At 39.0% G+C, this 22195-nt stretch overlaps 1 protein-coding gene across 4 annotated transcripts in view; it reads left to right on the forward strand.

Moving 5' to 3' along the window:
* NOL4 (nucleolar protein 4) overlaps nt 1-22195 on the forward strand; it is a 418254-nt gene that overhangs the window by 289433 nt on the left and 106626 nt on the right. For 3 of the 4 annotated variants that reach the window (XM_075532843.1, XM_075532844.1, XM_075532845.1), the window contains one exon: nt 10829-11008. In XM_075532843.1, coding sequence (XP_075388958.1) covers nt 10829-11008 — 180 coding nt within the window. Of the gene's footprint in view, nt 1-10828; nt 11009-11728; nt 11921-22195 lie in introns of all 4 variants that reach the window. The other variant, XM_075532842.1, reaches the window with a different exon arrangement.

Consider the following 22195-nt stretch of genomic DNA (forward strand, 5'->3'; position numbering starts at 1 on the left):
AAACTGAAGTGCCCTGAGAGCTCTCAGACATGACCATAATCTGATTATTAAGGACTTCCCTGAAATGATAATAATCAAACAATGTGCATGTTATTACCAATAATTAACTTGAAGAGCAAAGAAAACGTATAACTTCTCCCAATAAAATATACATTTCCATCACACTGAATTGTTTTTATATTGCTTTTATAGAACACATTAGTTCAAACCCATTGCCATATGAAGAGATAATGAAAATACATAGAGCCATAAAGTGTGGGAAAAAATTAACTTAGAAATGGGTCAAGGAGTTCCTTAATTTAGAACATATTACTTTTCTGGATTTTGTCTTATTTGTGGTATTTTTCAGTTTTTTATCATTGTGTATTTTTTGTGATTTTCCTCATTTTAAATAGATACACACTTTTGTATCTAATTTTTCAAAAGGATCCCCCCATTACCCCTTCCTTCTGTGTTTTCTACGATTCGACACCTTGGACATTTGTGTCTGCTCAGTTCTCTAACAATACAATGCCTAACATGGCTTTATTTATTTATTTATTTATTTATTTATTTATTTATTTATTTATTTATTTATTTTTTAGCAGTTGCTCAAGAGTCAATTATGGCTTAGCATCCCTGAAGGGACAAAATAGAATTTCCCCATAGGGTTTCCAAGACTATAATCTTTATAAAATCAGACAGACTGTTATATCTTTTCCCAGCATACCTTTTGGTAAGCAGCTGAGCACTTTAAGCATGGCACCATCCAGTCTCCTTGACATGAAATGAGTGCTTTGAATCGTGTTTAAGTAAGTAGATGCCACAGTAGAAAATCATAGTAGGAGAAAACCAAACTACCACAAACAGCATTCACAGACGTTAACTCTCCTTTTGCTTAGAGAGATTAAAACATACTCAAAAGTAGAGTACATGATACCAAGATATTAATACACATCATCCGGGTTCAGCAGTTACTATTTCCCCGCATTTATTTTTTCACTGTATGTTTTCTCTTTATTTTCATTTCCCCTTTTGGTTACAGAGGGATGATATGTGTGACAGTTGAATTACTTGGCATGACTTTTCTGTAGTCTTCTCTACTATGACTGGGTATAAAAATGCAAATAAGGCATGTGGGACTCTAATGAGAGGATTGGTCAGTTTTGCCACTCCAGTAGGTATAAAATAAGCCAACCGAGATGTAGGAATGGGTGGCTTTCATAACCATCAAAAAAAATAGACCCATGCGAGGAATAGGTCCTTTGGACCGCAAGATGCTTGAGCAAAGATGTGAGGAATGGATTGTGGCAGTGGCAGTGTTGCCAAGAAAATGAGATGGAACATTGCCCTTCCTGACCCACGGCACAAGTAAAGCAAAGTTCCTTCAGGCTGGAGGCTGACTTTCAGAGAACAGTGCTAGATGGACATTTATCAATACTTGAGCAAGCAAGACAACTGCCTAGCAGACCAATGTGTTGTCTAACCAGAGAATATACCTGCCTACACAGCTGAAGACAAATGGCCCCCCCTTGAGACATAACTTGTTACATCTTGAATATTTCTGATCCTGACTTGTAACCTATTGCCCTCACTCATAAACCCCATAATTGTGAGTATTGTCTGTAAATTCTATGTAGTCATTGCAGCAGGTTATTAAACCCATCAAAGAAATACAGAATACTATGAGATGGATGATGGTTAGAATTGGTACAGAACATTGGTAGATGGTGACATAACTGGCTTGTCGCCCAGAGGACTTGGCCTTGGAATGATGATTCTCCTCCTTTTCGCTTCTTACGTCAGAGGAGGTCAGCTATGACCCCGCAGCATCCATACACTATTAGTGTCTTTTAAAAGAGTAGTACCTATTGCTATGTGCTTGGTATGCAGCTATTGATCTGGCCAATGTCTTCTTCTCAATACAAGTCCAGAAGGACCACCAGAAGCAGTTTGCCTTCAGCTGGCAGGGGCAAAAATACACTTTCACAACTCTCCCCCAGGGGTACATCAACTCTTCCGCCCTGTGCCATAATTTAGTCTGAAGGGACCTTGATCACCTGTCTCATCTGTAAAATGTCACAGTGGTCCATTATATTGATGTCATTATGCTGATTTTACCCACTAAGGAGGATGTATCAAAGACTCTAGATTCATTGCTACATCTGCATGCAAGAGGTTGGGAAAGTAACCTAATAAAGATTCAGGCACCCTCCACCCAGTAAAATTTCTAGGGGCCCAGTGGTGTGGGGCATGTCGAGATATTCCTACTAAAGTGAAGAATAAGCTATTGCATCTGTCCCCTCCGTCCAGCAACTAAACAAGAGGCACACCACCTAGTAGGTCTCTTGGGATTTGGGAGGCAACATATCCCTTACGTGGGTGTTCTACTTCAACCTATTTATCAAGTGCCACGAAAGGCCTCCATTTTTGAGTGGGCCCAGAACAAGAAAAGGATCTGCAACAGGTTCAGGCTGCCGTGCAAGCTGCTTTGCCACTGGGACCATATGATCTGGCTGATCAATGGTGCTAGAGGTGTCACTTGTAGATAGAGATGCAGTGGGAAGTCTTTGGCAGAACCTTACTGGTGAATCACAGAGTAGACCATTGGGATTTTGAAGTGAAGTCCTACCATCCTCTATAGACAACTACTCCCCCTTTGAAAAACAGCTGTAGTCCTGTTACTGAGCCTTGGTGGAGACTGAATACCTCACCATGGGCCACCAAGTCTCCATGAGGCTTGAGTTGCCCATAATGAACTGGGTATTGTCTGAGCCACTAAGTCATAAATTTGGATGTGCACAGCAACACTCCATTGTTAAATGGAAATAGTATATATGAGATCGGGCCAAAGCAAGACCTGAAGGTACAAGTGAATTACATGAAGAAGTGGCCCAAATGCCTACAGTCTCCCCTCCTGTCACAGTACCTTCCTTCTCCCAGTTTTCACCTATGGCCTCCTGGGGAGTTCCTTATGATAATTTACTGAAGAAGAGAAAAGTCATGGTTTGCAGATGGCTCTGCACGATATGCAGGTACCACTTGTAAATGAACAGCAGCAGCACTACAGCCCCTTTCTGGGATCTCCCTAAAGGACAGTGGTGAAGGGAAATCCTCCCAGTGGCAAAATTTTGAGCAGTGCACCTGACCGTTCAGTTTGACTGCACGGAGAAATGGCCTGAGGTGAGACTATATACTGATTCATGGGCTGTGGCTAATGGTTTGGCTGGATGGTCAGCAAAGTGGAAAGAACATGATTGGAAAATTGGTGAAAGGGAAGTGTGGGCAGGAGGTATGTGGACAAACCTCTCTGAATTGGCCAAGAAAGTACAGATAATCTCGTTTTATGTGAGAACTCACCAAACAGTTACCTCTGAAGAGGAGGACTTTAGCGATCAGGTGGATAAGATGACACACACTGTGGAGTCTGGTTCTCCTCTTTCCTCTGCCACTCCTGTTATCGCCCAATGGGCACATGGTGGCAGGGATGGAGGTTATGCATGGGCACAGAAACATGGACTTCCACTCACCAAGGTTGACTTGGCCACTACCACTGCTGGGTGCCCCATCTACCAGGAGCAGAAGCCAACATTAAGTCCAAGATATGGGACCATTCCTCAGGGAGCTCAATCAGCAACTTGGTAGCAGGTTGATTACATAGGACCACTTCCATCATGGAGGGGAGAGCAGTTTGTTCTTACTAGAATAGACACCTATTCCAGTATGGATTCGCCTTCCCTGCATGCGATGCTACTGCCAAAACTACTATTTGTGGATTTACAGAATACCTCATCCACTGGCATGGCATCCGACGTAGCATTGCTTCAGATCAAGGAACTCACTTCACAGCAAATGCAGTGCGGCAGTGGGCCCATTCCCATGGAATCCACTGGTCGTGTCATGCTCCTCATCATCCTGGAGCTGCGGGCTTGATAGAATGATGGAATGGCCTCCTAAAGACACAATTACAGCACCAACTAGGTGGCAACAACTTGCGGGGCTGGAGCAATGTTCTCCAGGAAGCTGGATACACTCTAAACCAACTGTCAATATATGGTGCTGTGGTTCCAACAGCCAGGACTCCTATCCAGGAACCAAGGTCTGGAAGCTGGCATGGCACCACTCACTATTACTCCTGGTGATCCACTTGCAGCATTTTGCTTCCTGTCCCAGCAACCCTGTGCTCCCCAGGCCTGGAGATCCTGGTCCCAAAGGAAGGAACTCCCCCACCCAGAAACACAGCATGGATTCCACTGAACTGGTAGCTGAGAATGCCCCCTGGTCACTTTGGGCTTCTTATGCATTTGGATCAACAGGTCAGGAAGGGTGTCACTGTACTGAGTGGTGTGATTGCTCCTGATTACCAAGGAGAAAGTGGACAGGTGCTACATAATGGCGCTAAAGAAGAATATGTCTGGAATCCAGGAGATCCCATACGCTGTCTCTTAGTACTACCATGCCAGTGATTAAAGCTAATGGTAAATTACAACAACCCAATCCTGACAGGACATATAATGACCCAGACCCCTCAGGAATGAAGGTCTCAGTCACCCCACCAGGCAAAAATCACCGCCAGTTGAGGTGCTTGCCAAGGGCAAAGGCAATACAGAATGGGTAGTAGAAGATAGTTCTACCTATCAGTTATGACCACATAATCAATTGCAAAAGTGAGGTTTGTGATTGTCAGTTTATTTTCTTTATATGTGCTTAATGCATATCTTTCCTTTCTTCATGTATGATGCATCATATACAATTAGACTCAGTGTGTTTTCATTTAATGTATGATAGTCATGTGGTGTTCAAGTATAAATGTGATTTCATTAATGTCTGGAAATTATATATAACTAAAGAATTGTGTACAGGTGCTGCAATAGTTTATTGTGCCAGCCTGGCCTATAAACACAAGTGGGATTAATTGAAGGACAGAGATAAATGGCTCAGTGAGCCTCGCCTTTCTTGTCTCTCACTCTTTAATCATTGGACTAGTGTGCGGCTGCATTGCTTGTTCTGTGCCTCAATTTGCAAGCTACACTACCTGTGGGATGCCTAGCCTGTGGACTGTGCCATTGTAAGTTGAGGTCCCTTTAAGCCCACACGATTGGAATGTACATCTCTGGAGCTGGGACCGACAGTTGGTGACTTGCCTTGCTGTTGCTGCCTGGGTATATAGAGCCCAGCTCTCTCTACAGAGGAGGAACTCACAGCCCTCAAGATTTACAGGACTGCTAGTGTCTCACTGCCTTATAATTTATAATCTAACTGTTCATTTCTTGTAATATATATATCTGTATTTAATTTAATGGTTCATTTTTTGTTATGTATCTTTATAAATATATATAATTTATAATTTAACTGTTTTATAATTAACTTAATTAATTCATATTTAACTGCTTTATAATTTATAATTTAACTGTTCATTTCTTGTAATATATCTGTATCTAATTTAACGGTTCATTTCTTGTTATATATATATATATATATATATATATATATATATATATATATATATATATATATATATATATATATATAATGACTAGCAATCTGGTTTTGTCTCTCAAGAGAACCCTGTCTAACACAGGTACCAAGTTGACAAGGGGTGGATTGTGAAAGGTAGGTTTATTGTGCCAACCAGGCCAATAAACACATGTGGGGTTAATAAGGTTGCAGTTTAATTGAAGGGCAAAGAGATAAATGCCTCAGCCAGACTTGCCTTTCTGTCTCTTGCTCTCTGATGTTTGGGCCAGTCTGTGAATGCCTTAGCTAGTTCTCTGTATCAACTTGCAAGCTACTCTACCTGTGGGATACCTAACCCATGGACCATGTCGCTATAGTTTGAGATTCCTTTGAGACCTGCTTTGCCATAGTGCTGGTGTATGCATCACTTGAGCTGGGGACTGTTGGACCGTGTCATCTGGCTGACTGTTGGTGACCGGCCCTGAGGTTTGCTACCTGTGGCCAGACTGCCAGTATTGTTCTACAGAAGACTCAGCTGTTGGCTTCCTTGATTTGCACCCAGCAGCCTTTGTGAGTTGAAGGAGTGCCAGTATGTTAACTGTCTCACAGAAGTGAGTTGAACTGAACCCCCTGTGCCGATGCATATATAATCTAATATATAATATTATATATATATAAAAGCAGAAGTGCCTTGGTTTTGTTTTTCTAGAGAACCCTGTCTAACACAGTCAATTTAATACCCCCAGTTGCAAAGGGCATTCCAAAGCACTTGTTGAAAGATTTGATGAGTGCGTCTGCTGTTGACAGAGATGTGATTCTCTTTCATTGAGGCAACTTTTGTAGCTGAGTTATTATATGTGAAATATGGGTGTTGTTTTTGCCCTGTAATCATTGATTTTTGTACCATGCAAGATTCAATTGAAGGTGACCAAACCCAAATCAAATTTTATTAAAAAAAACAGATATAGGCATATGTGATAACACAGTAACGAACAGCATAGTAGTTAATTTCAGTTGGCTCTATATGCTCAAATGATGTCATCACAACTCCTCCTATCCTATACCACTGACTAGATTAGTGATACCAGTAGTAGAAACACCATACATCCCCTATGGGTTAACTATATATTTCATGAAGCTGACAATGGTACCTCTAAAGTAAACCAGGCAGGCAGATAGATAGATAGATAGATAGATAGATAGATAGATAGATAGACAAACAAATTGATTCTGAGTACACACTTCATTGTGAGCTTTAATTTCAGAACAATAAGTTTTTACAGTATGGCTCTGCTCAATACTTTCTCTTCTGAAGTGATCATTGAAGATATGGGTGCAATAGCAAAGTGTTGTGAAAAAACAAATTGATTCCTGGCTATCAGAAAGAATTGTATTGGGGATCTTAAAGGCTTATCTTAAAAGAAGCAGATATCATAGTGAAGTGTCAGCTAAGTCCACATGGAAGAAGCACACCAGCCTTTATGAGTCAAGGATCATAAATAACAAAATTCTCGATCACAGATGGGAATTGTATTAGACCTTACATTCAGAATACTTGATTTGCAAAAGGCTATTGATGACAGGAAATGCCAAAAGTCTATTTGCATAGGGGCCATATAGAATGAGTCTCTGTTAAATTCCCTCAGACCATTGACTAGGATCTGAGTAGTTTCATCATCAGAGTGCACTTGAAAAATGGATTGCTGCAATTATAGTTAGATTAAAATTTAACATCTCACCACTTGTCTTCTCTCTGGGCCCATTTTCAACTTGTTCTAGTTTTTAATCATTATTTTTTCTTTTTTCCTATTGAAGTTGATTTGTGTTCTATTTTTCCATTGCGGATGAGCTTTTGATTACTTTATTGTTTGTTTGTTCATTTGGACCATTTTCCTTCACATGTAATCCGAGATAGGTAAACCTAAAATAGTACCTCCTTATGGCTAAGACAAGGGTGGTGGTGGGAAATAGGTAGCTAAAACCAATGGATACAAGAATGAAGAGGTTGATCTAAAATTGGTGGAAGGGATGATTTCACAACTCTTTCAAATCTATTTAAACTATTAAATTATATCATACATGATATGCCAATGGAAATGGTTTTAAAAAGAACTTGTTTTATGCTCAGTTTCTTGGATTCAACTTAACTTGAGTCTCCAGCAAGCTCGCTCTCTCTGTAGAAGTGAACCTGAGGCATGCATGCCTAGAGTGAGACATGTTTTACGGCCCATAGGACTGGTTCTGTAACCTCGTAGAGAGAGAGGTTTTGTAACCTTGGCTCACAAAGAAGTATGAGATCCTAGGGTAGAGCTCATGTTGGCCTGGGACACATCATAAAAATTTCAGAAACCTGTCTTTCTTAGCATTCGTATACTTTTTATGAATTTATGTTTATACATTTGAAATCCACACTGACTCAGAAATCTGACAGTCTGATTATTTCTGATAACTTCCCTGGCTTCTCACACACAAACCTCACATACATGTATCCTCCAGTGATGAATGAATGGCCTCTCCTTACCTTCCAGCTCCAACACCTCTCTTGGTGTCTGAGGTTAACCCAGTCAGTTAAAGTTGCTACATATTAATCATGTCAAACATAATGTGGACATATTACTATCACTCTCAGTTCTGCTGTGACATTCAGTTAGGCTGATCGAAAGCTCCATGTAAATTTTAACATACCACATGAATATAAAGCATTGTAAAATAGCTTCCAACCTAAACAAAGAACGAGCTTCCCATTAGATTTGCTCAGGGTGTGCTGACCTAATATTTGAATAGCAGATTCACAGCTAGATGTCAAATAATGACAGGGATTTAATATGTGTCATCTCAGAGATACTTCTCTTTTAAAAGCTGGTGCCAAGACATAAAGCCTTAGGAATTAATTCCTTCTGATTATATCATACATTTCAAGTACAAGCCTATTTTAAATGTGCACAGCATTGTTGATGTGAGTGCTAGCTAATCATCTCCTACTCAGGGCAACATACCTTGTCAAGTACAGCAATGTAGTAACATAAGGTCAAGTTCACTGTTGTGGCCTCTATTTTCAGTGCCTTCCAACCTAGAAGAGCCACCATTCAGAACACGCAACGTTGCATTGTGATTAAAGGACTGATTGTTGGAAGTAGTGCACTGTGTTTTTCCTCCTAGCCTGTCTTACTTAGTCTAGAAGCTCTACCCAAACTTGAGCACTTTCGTATTTCAAAACCTACTTGTTTTTGAAATACTTTCAGCATCATAGCAATGCAAAAGTAACTGCAGCATGACAGACTGACAAATGTATGGTGATGAGATAGCACAAAATCGTGTTGAGATAATAGAGTTCTAGCTTCACAAGGTTTGTTAGCTTGAGGAAGGAGAAACATCTGCCTTTTTAAGTCAGATCCCTTCACCATTAACAGTGTGCTGAATGTATTACTTGGTACGTAGCTCAAATTTTCCTCTTGTCACCATGCCTCCAAAGTGTCACTCTGAAGCAAGTGCTGGTATTGCATCAAAGACAAAGATAACAGACAGGACTGAAGATAAAATGGAAATAATTGTATGATTGGAAAGAGGTGAAATGCCATCAGTCATAGGAAAAGCATTAGGCTGCAGGCTGTCAGTAATCAGAACCATTTTCAAAACTAAAGTGAGAATGATGGTGTCTGTGAAAGGAAGGCTACGCACCAATGAAAGCACAATGATTGCAAAACAACTGGTTTAATTAGTGAAATCGAAAGGCTATTGGAAATTTGGTTACATAATTTAAATGAGTGTAATATGCCTGTAAGCATTCCTTGCAGGGAAAGACTCAAAGTCTTTTCAATTATTGAAAGTTTCATGTGTAGCAAGTAAAAGTGATTGTGGTGAACACTTTGTTGTGAATAAAGGTTGGTTGAATCCTTTCAAATACAGAAAATCACTTGATAAATGATAAATTTGAAAAGTCATTTCAAACCCTGTGAAAATGTAGAAATGGTTTATCGTGGCCGATAGAAACAAAGGCAGCACATGCATGACACGGCCATGCAGTCTCTTCTGCTAGGATTTTGACCCAAGGAGGAAGCATGCAATAGGGCCCCACTTGAAGATCGTAGCCGACCTTGATGCATTGAATGTGGTCAGCCACCATCTTTAAGCAAGGCTTAAAGATTGCCTATGAAATTCAGAAGTTAACATTTAAGGGATCTGGTTGCTAGTTAATATTGCCCTTGTTTATATCAGTCATAGGAACTGTTCAAAGCCCTGTTTCAAAGGTAAAACCAGAAGCAAACTCACTGACATCCAATTTCAAAGTGAGGGCAAATTTACAAACATTAAAGTGTAAGATGTGCTAGCAAGTTCCCATGTAAGTACTCCGCGTGATTTTTCTAGGCAACGTGAAGAATGGTTTCTTTCGTATTTTTTCCAGGACTGTATATTTTCATTCACAGATTCTATTTCATTAGTATAGACATCATATCGTTATTTTTATTATTACTGTATAATTATTAAATACTGGAGTATTATCTCTAAGATGTTTTAATATCTTGGGAAGTATCTCTTAGCATGTTATATGTATAGAAAAGTAAAATATATACAATACACTAAAACAAACATTTGACTAATTGATGCTGAATAAGACCAAAATGCACTTTTTCCAATTGACCTAAAAAAAATTCAACTTGCAGAAACACTCAGGAATGAGTCTCCTTTGGAACCCAGGGACTGCCTATACAGTACTTAATGAACAAGTTAATAAAACTATCCATTCTTCATTTTTCCATCTGTTTTTAGAATAATGCTACCATTAAGCTGATGAAGTCCTAACACGATTTCTGTTTCCTAGACTGTGATTCTGTGACCACCTGCACATTGTCGAAGTTCCGACCATTTTTAGATATATATATATAATAAATGCAGATAGCAGTTGCTCTAGCACAGTAAGGTCCAATGGAACCTTCAACAGTGGTGGTAGTGCTGCTGATGGCTGTAACAAAACCAAAACAGATCCACGGCCAAGGAGTGGATTCTGCTTCATAGTGCCCTATAGGATGGAGCAGAACTCTCCCTCTGGGTTTGCTTCCCTCTGTTTGTGGGAGCTATCAGCCTCATCTTGCTCCAGTGGAATGACTGATGACTTCAAAGGGCTTAGCTTGTGGTTAACAGCTCAAAGCATAGCCCCCTCAGCCAGCAGAGCTCCTTATGAGGCCCTAGAAAAGTGACCACTGTAACTGAAGACGTCCTTTGAGACGTGTCATTCCAGTTCTATGAACTTTGATTTCATTTGAGTAGCCACAACTCTAGAGCTACCAACTCATTTACATATAGTTTGGGGGAAACTGTTGAAACAAAAGATAAAGTACACACTTTGTGGTCTGGGGCAGTCAATTCAAAGCTGAAACGTCCCCTTTCTTTTCAGTCTCCTGCACATAGTTACTCAAGCTACGACTCTGGAAAAAATGAGAGCATCGACAGAGGTGCTGAGGACCTCTCCCTAACCAGGGGCGACGAGGATGAAGAGGACCACGAAGACCATGAGGATTCTGAGAAAGTGAACGAAACAGATGGAGTGGAAGCCGAGCGGCTGAAAGCCTTTAATGTGAGTCCTTCCACACTCCTGGGAACGTTCAATTTTGCCACTTCACTTTCATGTTGTTGCTTGTTGGTTACTGTGGATATTTTAGAGACATGTTTGTTTAATTTACAGAAGGATTTAAAAAGTACATGAAACACTCTTTGCCAACCAGACACCAGAATTGCTGTGTTTTGTTTAGAATTTTAAAGCCAAATGTGAGCTGAAATCTGGAGTTGTGTTGTGTGAGTATGCATGTTTACCTAGTGGATGAAGGGGCCTCAGCTTACCCATCAGAAGAGTACGCCCGTCATCAGTTATTATTTTATTTTATTTTATTTGCTTCTCCAGCTTACCTAATTATGCATGACAAAAGAGTCGATTGTTTTCTTCAGAACTTAGCACACTGTGTAGTGTAACAATGTAGCAGTTTTATTTATCATTAATTGAGAATTTTATGGGCTGCTTGATTGCCACAGTCTACTGTTATTTCCTGATTATTTTTCTACACAATAGTCTATTCTCTTCTCTCTTGTCTGTCTCTCTGTTTTTCTCTCTAATTTTTATCCAACCCTATAGAACATCTTTAAAAGAGTGTTTGCTTTAAATCCCTGGCTTTCCATTGCAAAGTACTCCAGGGCATAAACCAGAAAAGAGTACGTTCCTATCGGTCATCGAGACAGGAAGCTAGGAAGAGACGAGAGCGGCCCGCCAAACCCTTCTCCTCTGTTTCCCTCTTGCCAACAGATGTTTGTCAGGCTGTTTGTAGATGAAAACTTGGACCGAATGGTCCCAATCTCTAAGCAGCCCAAAGAAAAGATCCAGGCTATCATTGACTCATGCAGGCGACAGTTCCCTGAGTATCAAGAGCGGGCCAGGAAACGTATCCGGACTTACCTCAAGTCCTGCAGGCGGATGAAAAGAAGTGGTTTTGAGATGGTGAGTTTCGAACCAAGACACAGCCCTAGCTTCCATCACAACCCCACCTGTAAACCATGACACGATTTTTTTTCCATCTTAGTGTCTTTTTTTGATTTTTAATTTTTCCATAACGTCAGGGCCAAAGGGGTTATTTTTGTTGGTTTGCTCGTGCGTTCTCCCCCCACCCCTTTTCCTTTTCATCTTCCTGAAGTATTGATTCCCTTCGTTAATGGGAAGAGGGATATTTTGTGAGATCCAGTGCACAGACAGGCTCACCTGGTACCACGTTCCAGAAAAGGAGGCTAACTTGAGCCAAAAAGAAAAAAAAAATCCATGAGAACCAAACTCTCTTTCATGTTTGCTTTCCCTCTGTGCTGTTTACGTGGGTCTGTGCTTAATCAAATCTTGGCCTGAAAGACAGGTTGTTGCTTAAAATGGCACGTGAGAGTGGATTCTTGTAATGAAAGGGAATGGATGGATCCGTCTGGGTCACAACCTCCCATGGTTACCAAAGAGCAAACCAGGAAATATAGATCAGGGAGTGACTAGCCTCATGGGAAAAAGGAGCCTTTGTTGTACTTTGTTTATGTGTTATGCTTGTTGGGGTGGGGGTGGGGGCAACATAAACTTTCTCTTCAGCTGGACCCTAAAAAGAGTGAGAGTTTACTGATGTCAGATTACTTCCTGGGGCGGGATTTCAGTTATCAATCCTTTTGAAATTTCCTTCGAGTTCACTCAGCCTGGTTGTCTTCCCTAAAAGCAGTACCTATACAGAGAATGTGTGCTTCTTTTTTTCATTTATGCTTCTTTGCGTGTTTAAAAATGTTCTGAAACCATGCCTTCTACTTTTATCTGAAAAAGACTCTATAAACGCCCAAAGTCTTAGGGTTTGGGACCTTTGCCTGTCAGTGCAGTAGGGAATCAGGGTGATGAGGTGACCGGGTAGGGAGGAGAGGTTTCAGAGAGAATGTCATATACGAGGAATCCTTGCAGATGTAAAAACCTGGGAAATAAATGACAAAAGTGACAGACTCACTGTCTATTAACCGCTTTTCTACCTTGGCTTGTGAGAATGCCTTTGATATTTCTGAAAGGAGAAATGAGTGTTCATGAAAAGACAGGCAGTCTTCCCAGGTGGTTCCCAGTGCAGGTGCTCGCTCCAGAGAACCTAATTTTGAGCGCTGGATCTGTTACTTTCTAGCTGTGTGACCGGGCAAATCACTTAAGCTGCCTGGGCTCGAGTTTGGGCTTCTGAAAACTGTAATAAACTCGCTTAAGAAGCCATGGGGATCCTGCCGTCACGTGGAAGGCTCTGCCAGTCACAGCTGGCACCAAGTCCGCATTCAGGAAAGCTTAACTCAGACACTACCACCTGCCCGTCACAAATTAGTCAATCAGCAGGGGCTGGAGGGGGGTGTCTCTTTCTAATATGGGTGTGTTGTCCAGTTGCAGAAAACTCTATTTTCTTCCTTTTCAGGTTAATTTCACTCTAGGCAGAATATGCATGTGGTACATAAAGCATTTTAAAAGAGAAATGGCGTAGCTATACTTGATCAAACTAAATTATGACAATGGAATTGATGTGGATAAAAGAGAATGGTGGAATTAAATAAAGCTCTAGTGTCCACTACTGAATTATTTAAAGATTCACAAGAGGTTTCTACTTTAATTTTTCCCCTTATCTGCACAATAGGACCCAGATGACAAAAGAGTATCACAATCGCTGTAAAAGCCCAAGGTCAGGATTGCTTAGAAGATGAGCTATAAGGCCAACTAAGTTATGCCATCCAGAATAAAATGCAACATATACATTTTCCTCTTAAAAGCAATGAGTTAATAATCTCAAGAATCAAGATTTTTATTTTTAACAGTATCTGACACTATGACTTTTCCTTAATCATTTAATATTAGAGATCCTTTACTTTGGTGAAAAAAAACCCTTGTTTTTCATACTGTAAAATTTGTCATTCTTTAACAGAAACATATCTTCTAATAGAATTTAAATTTTCTAAGGCATATTTAAACCTATTACATTAAACACAGTTTTATTATTTTGATTTCTTCCTTTCAATAAGGAAGCAATATTGGCATCTAGTAGGGTAAGTAAAAAAGTAATGCTACTAGAATTCTACTTCTAACATGCTTGAGTTTATTCCAAACAAAACGTGTCTAAATATGTCTCTGTGATCATTGGTTGACTACAGGCAAATTCTCCCTAATACACTCACCTGAGTGTTGTTGGAGTGGCTGTGAAGAAGAAGGAAACTCAAAAGAGAGCTTTTCCTTCCATCAGTCTTTTAAGCAAGCTCAAAGCGAATGAAGCTAATTTAATGGGATGAAGCGTGGGGGGGGCTGAGGCTTGGATGAACAAATATGATTCAGAGAGAGAGGTCCGATCAAATTAGCCACTTCCAAAGGAGAAGCAGTAAGCCAGTCAAGCTCAAGGCTGAGAGGTCAGCGCAAACATTGATGGAGATTTATTTTTTAACCCCACAAAGATTTTAAAACAGAATTTCTTAAAGAGTGCACAACAATCACAGGGTATTGTTGTTGGGATATTTAAGAAAATGGAATTCTGCATTGGTGACAAAAGGGACAGGAAAATTGCACCAACACAATGCACTTCCTTTTCTCATCAATGGAAACAGGAGCTAGTCTATGAGATTTCATTGCAAAACCCAACTCTCTTTATTATTCCCCATCAGCCTCGTTTCCCCCAAGCCCCCCCCAAATCATATAAAAAGCACATAATTGAAGAGCTACACAGATACCAAAACTTTTTTATGTGGAATAAATCAAAGATCACAGAAATGTTAAGGGAACATTTAGCCAAAGGAAACCACTGCCTTGGAAGTGTACAGACATACGCAGAGGCTCTTTCCCGCGGCAGTGCCTTCACCTTTGTACAGATTTGCTTAATGGTGGTTTCTATGACCTGGTAGCGATCCTTCTTTCTTGATTCTTGAAATCGATATAAGCCTTGTGGTGGCATAGAGAATGGCAAAAAGTCAACAATGGAATGGCAAGGATTTCTACAAATTTTTCTTGAAGGGAACACATTGTATTAAAAGGGTATGCTACATTTAGCAATTTTCATTCCTTGATTTTTCATATGTTCAGAAGATATCTAACATGCATGTAATTCCATAAAGTAATGAGAAATATAAAACATGTCTAAGTTCACTACGGACATGAGAATGTGTTTCCAGATGTTCACCGTTTGTTGTGGAAACAAATTGTGTGAAGGAAAATGCTTGGATGGTCATGAGATATCTCATATAAATCAATGTTAGATGAATGCCATGGATGAAAATTGATATCGTAGTTTGACTGTTTTCATTCTTTTGAAGGGACTTCAAAATGTTTATGGAAACATTCCATTATCTTCCCATTTCACTTCCCCTCAGATATTTGAAGTCCCCTCATATATTACACAGATAACGCCACCATTTAGCTAACACATGGAGAGTGGATCTGCTTGATGAATTCCTTCATTGCTATGTGTGGAGGGCGGAGGAGACTGTGTGTTACTTGGAATGTTTTTCTTCCTGAGAATCAATTGTAAAGGGTAGATCTATCAATTATAGCTAAATATTATATGAGAATATTCCTTATCCACACAATTTAAATTTTTATTTATGATAAAGTACGTGATTTTAAAATACTGAAGCATAAATGGAAAGTACTGTTCACTGTGTTCTGACATGTTTTATGAAAGAGGACATGAAGAAAATCTATCATCTTTCTTATGTGATTGTAAATACTTAATCTTTTGAAACACGTCGCAAGTCAAAATATTAATATAACTTAAAATTATAATTTTAGTATAGTTTACTATATTTAGTAGGTTTTTCTGGATTATAAAAGTAGCAATCAGTAAGCTCAGCTCTTGTGAGCCATTTTCAGTCTTTAAGCTGGAAAACTCCTTAGTTATAGAATAACACATAAATATGGAAGTACATGATTCCTGCTTGCTTTGGCAAACAAATTCAGTTATTGAAACATAAGTAAAGTATGGCCATCTAAATAAGTACTGCAATTGAGAGTCTTAGCATTCTCTATGACTAATTTTCTGCTTTTGTTAATGTAAAATCTATTCACGTTTAATTGTTCTGTGCTTCCCCTAAAGAATTTTTATTCCAGCACACACTGTTAATTCTTCACTTAATGCATACAGACATTACAAGATGGAGGAATTCATTTTTATTTTAATAGAGTGACCAAGACACTGAAAATCTTGATTGCTTAAATAGTCTAAATTTGGGTTTTTGATCAAATTTATAATGCATGACATAAAATAGACATATTTGATGTGTTTCTACATATGTTTTGCCAATTAATTGTTACTGATCATCTTTAATCAAAAAACACTCAGAGAGAGTGACTATAAAAGGGACTATAAAAGAGTGTTTTATGGACCAAAATATTGCGTTTTTCTTACATTTTAAGAACTCTGTAAGCTAAGTAGCAATTAAATTAATCCTTGGGTAAATATTTCAAGTTATTTAGTGGTTCTTTTTTTTAAACATTTTATTAGGGGCTCATACACCGCTAATCACAATCCATACATATACATACATCAATTGTATAAAGCACATCTGCACATTCCCTGCCCTAATCATTCTCAAAGCTTTTGCTCTCCACTTAAGCCCTTTGCATCAGGTCCTCTTTTTTTATTCCCCTCCCTCCCTGCTCCCCCTCCCTCATGAGTCCTTGATAATTTATAGATTATTATTTTGTCATATCTTTCCCTATCCAGCGATTCCCTTCACCCCCTTCTCTGTTGTCTGTCCCCCAGGGAGGAGGCCACATGTAGATAAATCCTTGTAATCGGTTCCCCCTTTCCAACCCACTCACCCTCCATTCTCCCAGCATCGCCCCTCACACCCCTGGTCCTGAAGGTATCATCTACCCTGGATTCCCTGTGCCTCCAGCTCCCATATGCACCAGTGTACATCCTCTGCCGTATCCAGTCCTGCAAGGTAGAATTCAGATCATGGTAGTTGGGGGTGAGGAAGCATTCAGGATCTGGGGGAAAGCTGTGTTCTTCATTGGTGCTACATCGCACCCTGACTGACCCATCTCCTCCCCTCGACCCCTCTATGAGGGGATCTCCAGTGGCCGACTGTTTAGTGGTTTTTTCATGAACCTTTAACTCTCCCCTTACTCCAGATAGTTCTCTGAAGAACATCTGCTAATCATTCAGAAAATAACTTAATTTCTGCAATGTATCCTAATCTTAAGTTCAATAGCACTATAAACAGAGACCTTAGAAGCAAAACTTGATGCTGAGGTGAGGTTGACACACACTTGAGTACCTGTGTTATGTGACAGGAGTCCTATTTGCATTGTTAGAGACTTCTCAGCATGCTGACTTGCCAGACTCTTCATCATTTATTGCTCTGGAACCAAAAAGGAAGCAATAAAAAATTAAATCCACCAGATAGCTGACACGTAGACATTTGATTTGCTTGATGAATTAACTTCATTGCTATTGAGTATGTGGTGTGTGCCATCTGTAATGTTTTTATCTTACTTGGAATAGATTGAAAAGCTACAGTGACACATGCTATTCATCCTTTAGTAAATACAGTATAAAAAATAAATCAAAATGTTTCTTTAAAATGAAAAGGTTAAAAGGTATATCATCCTTTTGTAACTATGGTTATTCACAGTGTTCATCATTCAATTTGAGCACAACTACTCATGTTCCTGGATTTGTGAATGATTTATTTAATTGATGCTAATTATGAGACTGATTTAATTTGAATGCCACACCCACGATTTGTACAACCAACTCCTACCTTCATTCTAAAGCATGGGGCTTCAAAAAGTTCATGGGAAAAACAATCTCTTGTTTTTTAATGCAATTTTTCCATGAACTTTTTGAAGTCCTCATTGATGTCCTCTTCAATCTTCCAGAATGTATTTTCATATAATTCTCTAAATACCCTATAGACACCATTTATTTTTTATTACTCATCCATCTCACACCATCTTGTCCAATAATTTTGATTTATGCCCTATTGGATGTGTTGCTGCTGTTGGTCTATTTGTTTGCATTTTTCACGGCTTCATTGATCTGCCTCTGGAGGTCATTTTAGCACAGGTTGAATGTAATCCTAATCATCATTTTACAGGGCTTCACAAGACATATTAAACATTTCCAAGATTTCTCAAATAAATCTCTGCTACTGAAAAGAAGGGCTGTTCCCATTTGCCCTCTATGACCCTACTGTCCTTCTTCCTATACCATTCCAATGCCTTCAAACTTGCTCTACTTTCTCATCATTTACTTCCTTGTCGCTCATTGGCCTGCAGCCACAAGGCCAGCAGTTGGAAACTCTCAGTTGCTCTGTGGGAGAAAGATGGGGCTTTTAACTTCCAGAATAAATGACAAGCTCAGACCCCTACAGGGACAGTTTGACCCTGTTCTGCAAGGTCACTTATGAATTGGGATTAACAAGGATAGTGAGTGGGTTTTGTACTTGTTGTTCTTCTGAAAGACATGAAAGTCTGCTGTCCTTTGCTTATAAAAAATTATTACTTTTCAGAAAATGGTAGATGGCAGTCTCCTTTTGAACAAGCAAAGTTTGTCTTTCACTGCCAGGTTCCTTGGCAGAGCTTTGTACACTACTGCATCATATCTCTGAACACTCCACAGTCATTCCCATTCCGGTTCTTACCACTACACTGGAGTGGGTCTTATAAGGCTATCATTACTTCAGATGCAAAGTAATATTCTCCTTAACTTAATTATATCAATTTCCTTTCTTTTTTTAAAAAAATCGTTTTTTGAGGGCTCTTACAGTTCTTATCACAATGCATGCATGCATCCATTGTGTCAAGCGCATGTATCCATATGTTGCCATCATGTCAGTGAAGGTGAGCACCACGGAATGCCGGGTTATTAGAACAAAGTATTCTTGCATTGAGGGAGTATATGAGTGGAGGCCCAATTTCCATCTGCTGCCTTACTACTTAACAAATAAATATATATACATAGATCTGCTTCCCTATCATTACATATAAATGCATTTACATACATAATGCCTGTCTTTAGACCTCTACAAATGTCCTTTGCCTCCTAGTTCTTTACAATATTTCCTTTTACTTTCCTCTTGTCCCACTCTGTTTGCCCCCATTCAGGTTTCACTAATTCCTCTTGGCTACATTGCCCTTGATTAAGCCCCACCAGGCATCCTATACCCTCCTTCCCATCAATTTTAGATCACTTGTTGTTCCCCTGTCACTCAGTGTGTTAGCCACCCCTCATTCGTTCCCCCATGCCCCCCTGTCATATTCATTTTCTTGAGATTGATTTTCATCTCAACATAGTTGGCTCACATATTTTGGATACATTATCAGGAAAGTCGAGCCCCTACAAAAGGACATCATGCCTGGTAAAGTGAAAGGTCAGCAATAAATAAGCAGATCCTCAACAAGGTGGATAGATACAGTTGCTGCAGCAATAAGCTCCAACATAACCATAATAATAAGGATAGTGCAAGACTGGGCAAAGTTTTGTTCTGTTATACATAGGATCATTATGAGCCATAACCGTTTCAACGGCACCTAACAACAAGCTCTGGGGGAATCCCTGATAATTTGTCTTTAGCTAAATCCTTAGAAAGCCCTGTTCACTGCTACAAATATCTCATTTGCATATGGATACCTCTAGTCTCTATGTAAGATTCAAGGCATCTACAAAGCTTTGGTAATTCATCCCAACTGTCAGCTGATGTAAATGGAATCCCAAACCACCACTAGGTAAAGTCATTGGTCTGTCCACGCTAAACTCTTTTTCTGTCCACTCCTCTTTCTCACCATTCTCTCCTCGAATGCATCGCTTTACCTACAAAACCTCCAGAAAATTTCTGACGACGTGCCCATTCCTCCTCATAGTACTTGATACTGCTTTTGTCCTCTAGGAGGCCTTTTGCGCAGTAGTGAAGCACTCAGCTGCTAACCAAAAGGTTGGCGTTTCAAACCTCCTCTCACTATGTTAGAATAAACTTGATGGGAATGGATTTCAATTTTATTATTTTCATGTGCACCCTGTGTTCACCTAGAATGAACTTTGACCCTCTTTAACACATGGAGCTTATAGCCTACAAGACATTGGATTCCACTTATTCTTACTTTGCTATGTTTCCTGAATCAGGTCAATCATTTCCAATAGTATCTACTACATTTTATTCCACTCTTTCATATCTCCTATATACTCATATGCATAATCCTTTAAAATTAACTCTATACTTCCATCTTATACTTTAGGCAGAGGCAGATTTGGAGTGTGTGATGTTTGGTGTTTGTGAGCTTAGAAAAATTGGGTCATTTTATTAAAACAAGGGTAATTAGAATTTCAACAAAAATCTAAGTGGAAAAAGGAATATATATTTTAAAGTAATAAAAATATTATGCAAATACATACAAAAAACAAATAAAGAACATTGAAATCTTTGAGATTCAGACTCACTTATTATCTTTTCAGGCTATATTTATACTTAAATAAATATGAAGTATTCACAGAAAATACCTGTTAAGAAAAAAAGCTATGTACTGATTTCAATTTTGGCACCCAAATCAATCCACACTAAGGTGTCATGTCTTCTCCCCTCATTGCCGCTCTGTCCATTCTGGCTCTCCATGACCTTCTGGAGTAGGATAGAACTGGCCTCGTGAGTGTCAGAGACTCTAATACTTCTTGGGAATTGAATACTTCTTCTTTCTCTCATGGAGCACCTGGTGATTTTAAATGGCTTATTTTGTGGTTAGCAGCCCAACAAATAACCATGAAAGCCATCATTCCCAACCCTCAAGAACCCCATTGAATTGAAGGGCCCTGAAACCGAAGCCGCTGTGGGTTTGTGATTCATCTGCCTTTGTTCTTGGAGTAGTCTTCTGAAGTTCTGGTTTCATATTATCAGACTTAATATCCCAGATCAAGTTTTAAATCCTTTAACTATAGGATATGTCCTTTGGATGTTGAGATGTGGAGGTTCAATTCTTGACTGAGTTCAATTTCTGAATAATCTCTCTGAGGTTCAACAGCCTCCGTTTTTCTAAAGGGCTGTAGGGTATGAGGGGCCTGCAGAAAGTCTGTGGAATTAAAAGATAGTGAAATTTTTCTCTAAACTTTTAAAAGTTCTCTTATATATAATAATGTGTATCAAACAGACTACAATTTGATTCCTCTATAATATATCCTTTCCTCTAACATGTCCAGTTATTTTCAAAAGCCTTCAAATGGAACTATTACTCCCCTTTTAATTGTATTCTCTCCTGAACTATTAATTTTTTTCTAAATCAAGGATTATTAATAATATTTTCCATTATCTATTAAATGTAGGAAAATAGAAATGTAGCTAGATTATAAATAGCCAGCCAACATCGTGATATTCACTATCCCACCACAAAAATTTAAAACCTTGAATAAAATATAAAAGGTTTCTAAATCACTAGCTGAGTTTTAAAGAAAGGGGAAAAAAAAACATTTACAAGCAACAAAAATGAGCAGAAAACTAATAGCCAGAGTTTAAGTCTTGAACCATGCAGATTATCAACCCAGAAGGAAGTGAAAGTGAATGTAGGCACAACCACACCAAGTATGGGGTCTGAAGGACAACTCAAGTTCAGGAGATCTGCTATTTGGTTGTGACCATGAAGGATCATGAACTGAGAATTGTATATAAATCTTGGTTCTGGGATGGGCTCCTTCCCAGTAACACAGAACTCCAGAAATATATATTGCAGATAATTCAAGCAATCAAATTGAAGCCTTTCTAGCTGGTATAAATAAAAATAGAATTCATTCAAAGAGAAAATTGATAAACTTGAATATGCTGTGGTGTTCAATCAAGTTGATGGAGTTATGGAAATTATCCACAGAAAGAAAAAAGGGAAGAAAAATATGAGAAATTGAAAAAACACATTCAATGTAATAACTAGAGAGACATCTAATGGTTCTCCAGAGGAATGATTTGAGACATTGAATGGTAATCAACATTCAAAGAGAATATGACTGAAATTTCCAAAACAGATAAAATCATGGATTTTAAAAATAGAGTAGAATTGAGTAATATAAATTACAAAAAGAGTGATATTAAAAACCACTGCTCAAAAAAAAACAACAAAGCACCATACCTAGATTCATTACACTAAATGTTGTTTGCCACAAAGAAATAACAGTTTATCTAAATGGAAAAGCAAACTGAGCTCTTTTCTTATGTCCATAAGAGTAGATGTAAGACGACAAATTCAAAGTACTAAGAAAAAAGCTTAGAGACTGTT

This window comes from Tenrec ecaudatus, chromosome 15, assembly GCF_050624435.1.
Source record: "Tenrec ecaudatus isolate mTenEca1 chromosome 15, mTenEca1.hap1, whole genome shotgun sequence".
In the NCBI taxonomy this organism is placed as follows: Eukaryota; Metazoa; Chordata; class Mammalia; order Afrosoricida; family Tenrecidae; genus Tenrec; species Tenrec ecaudatus.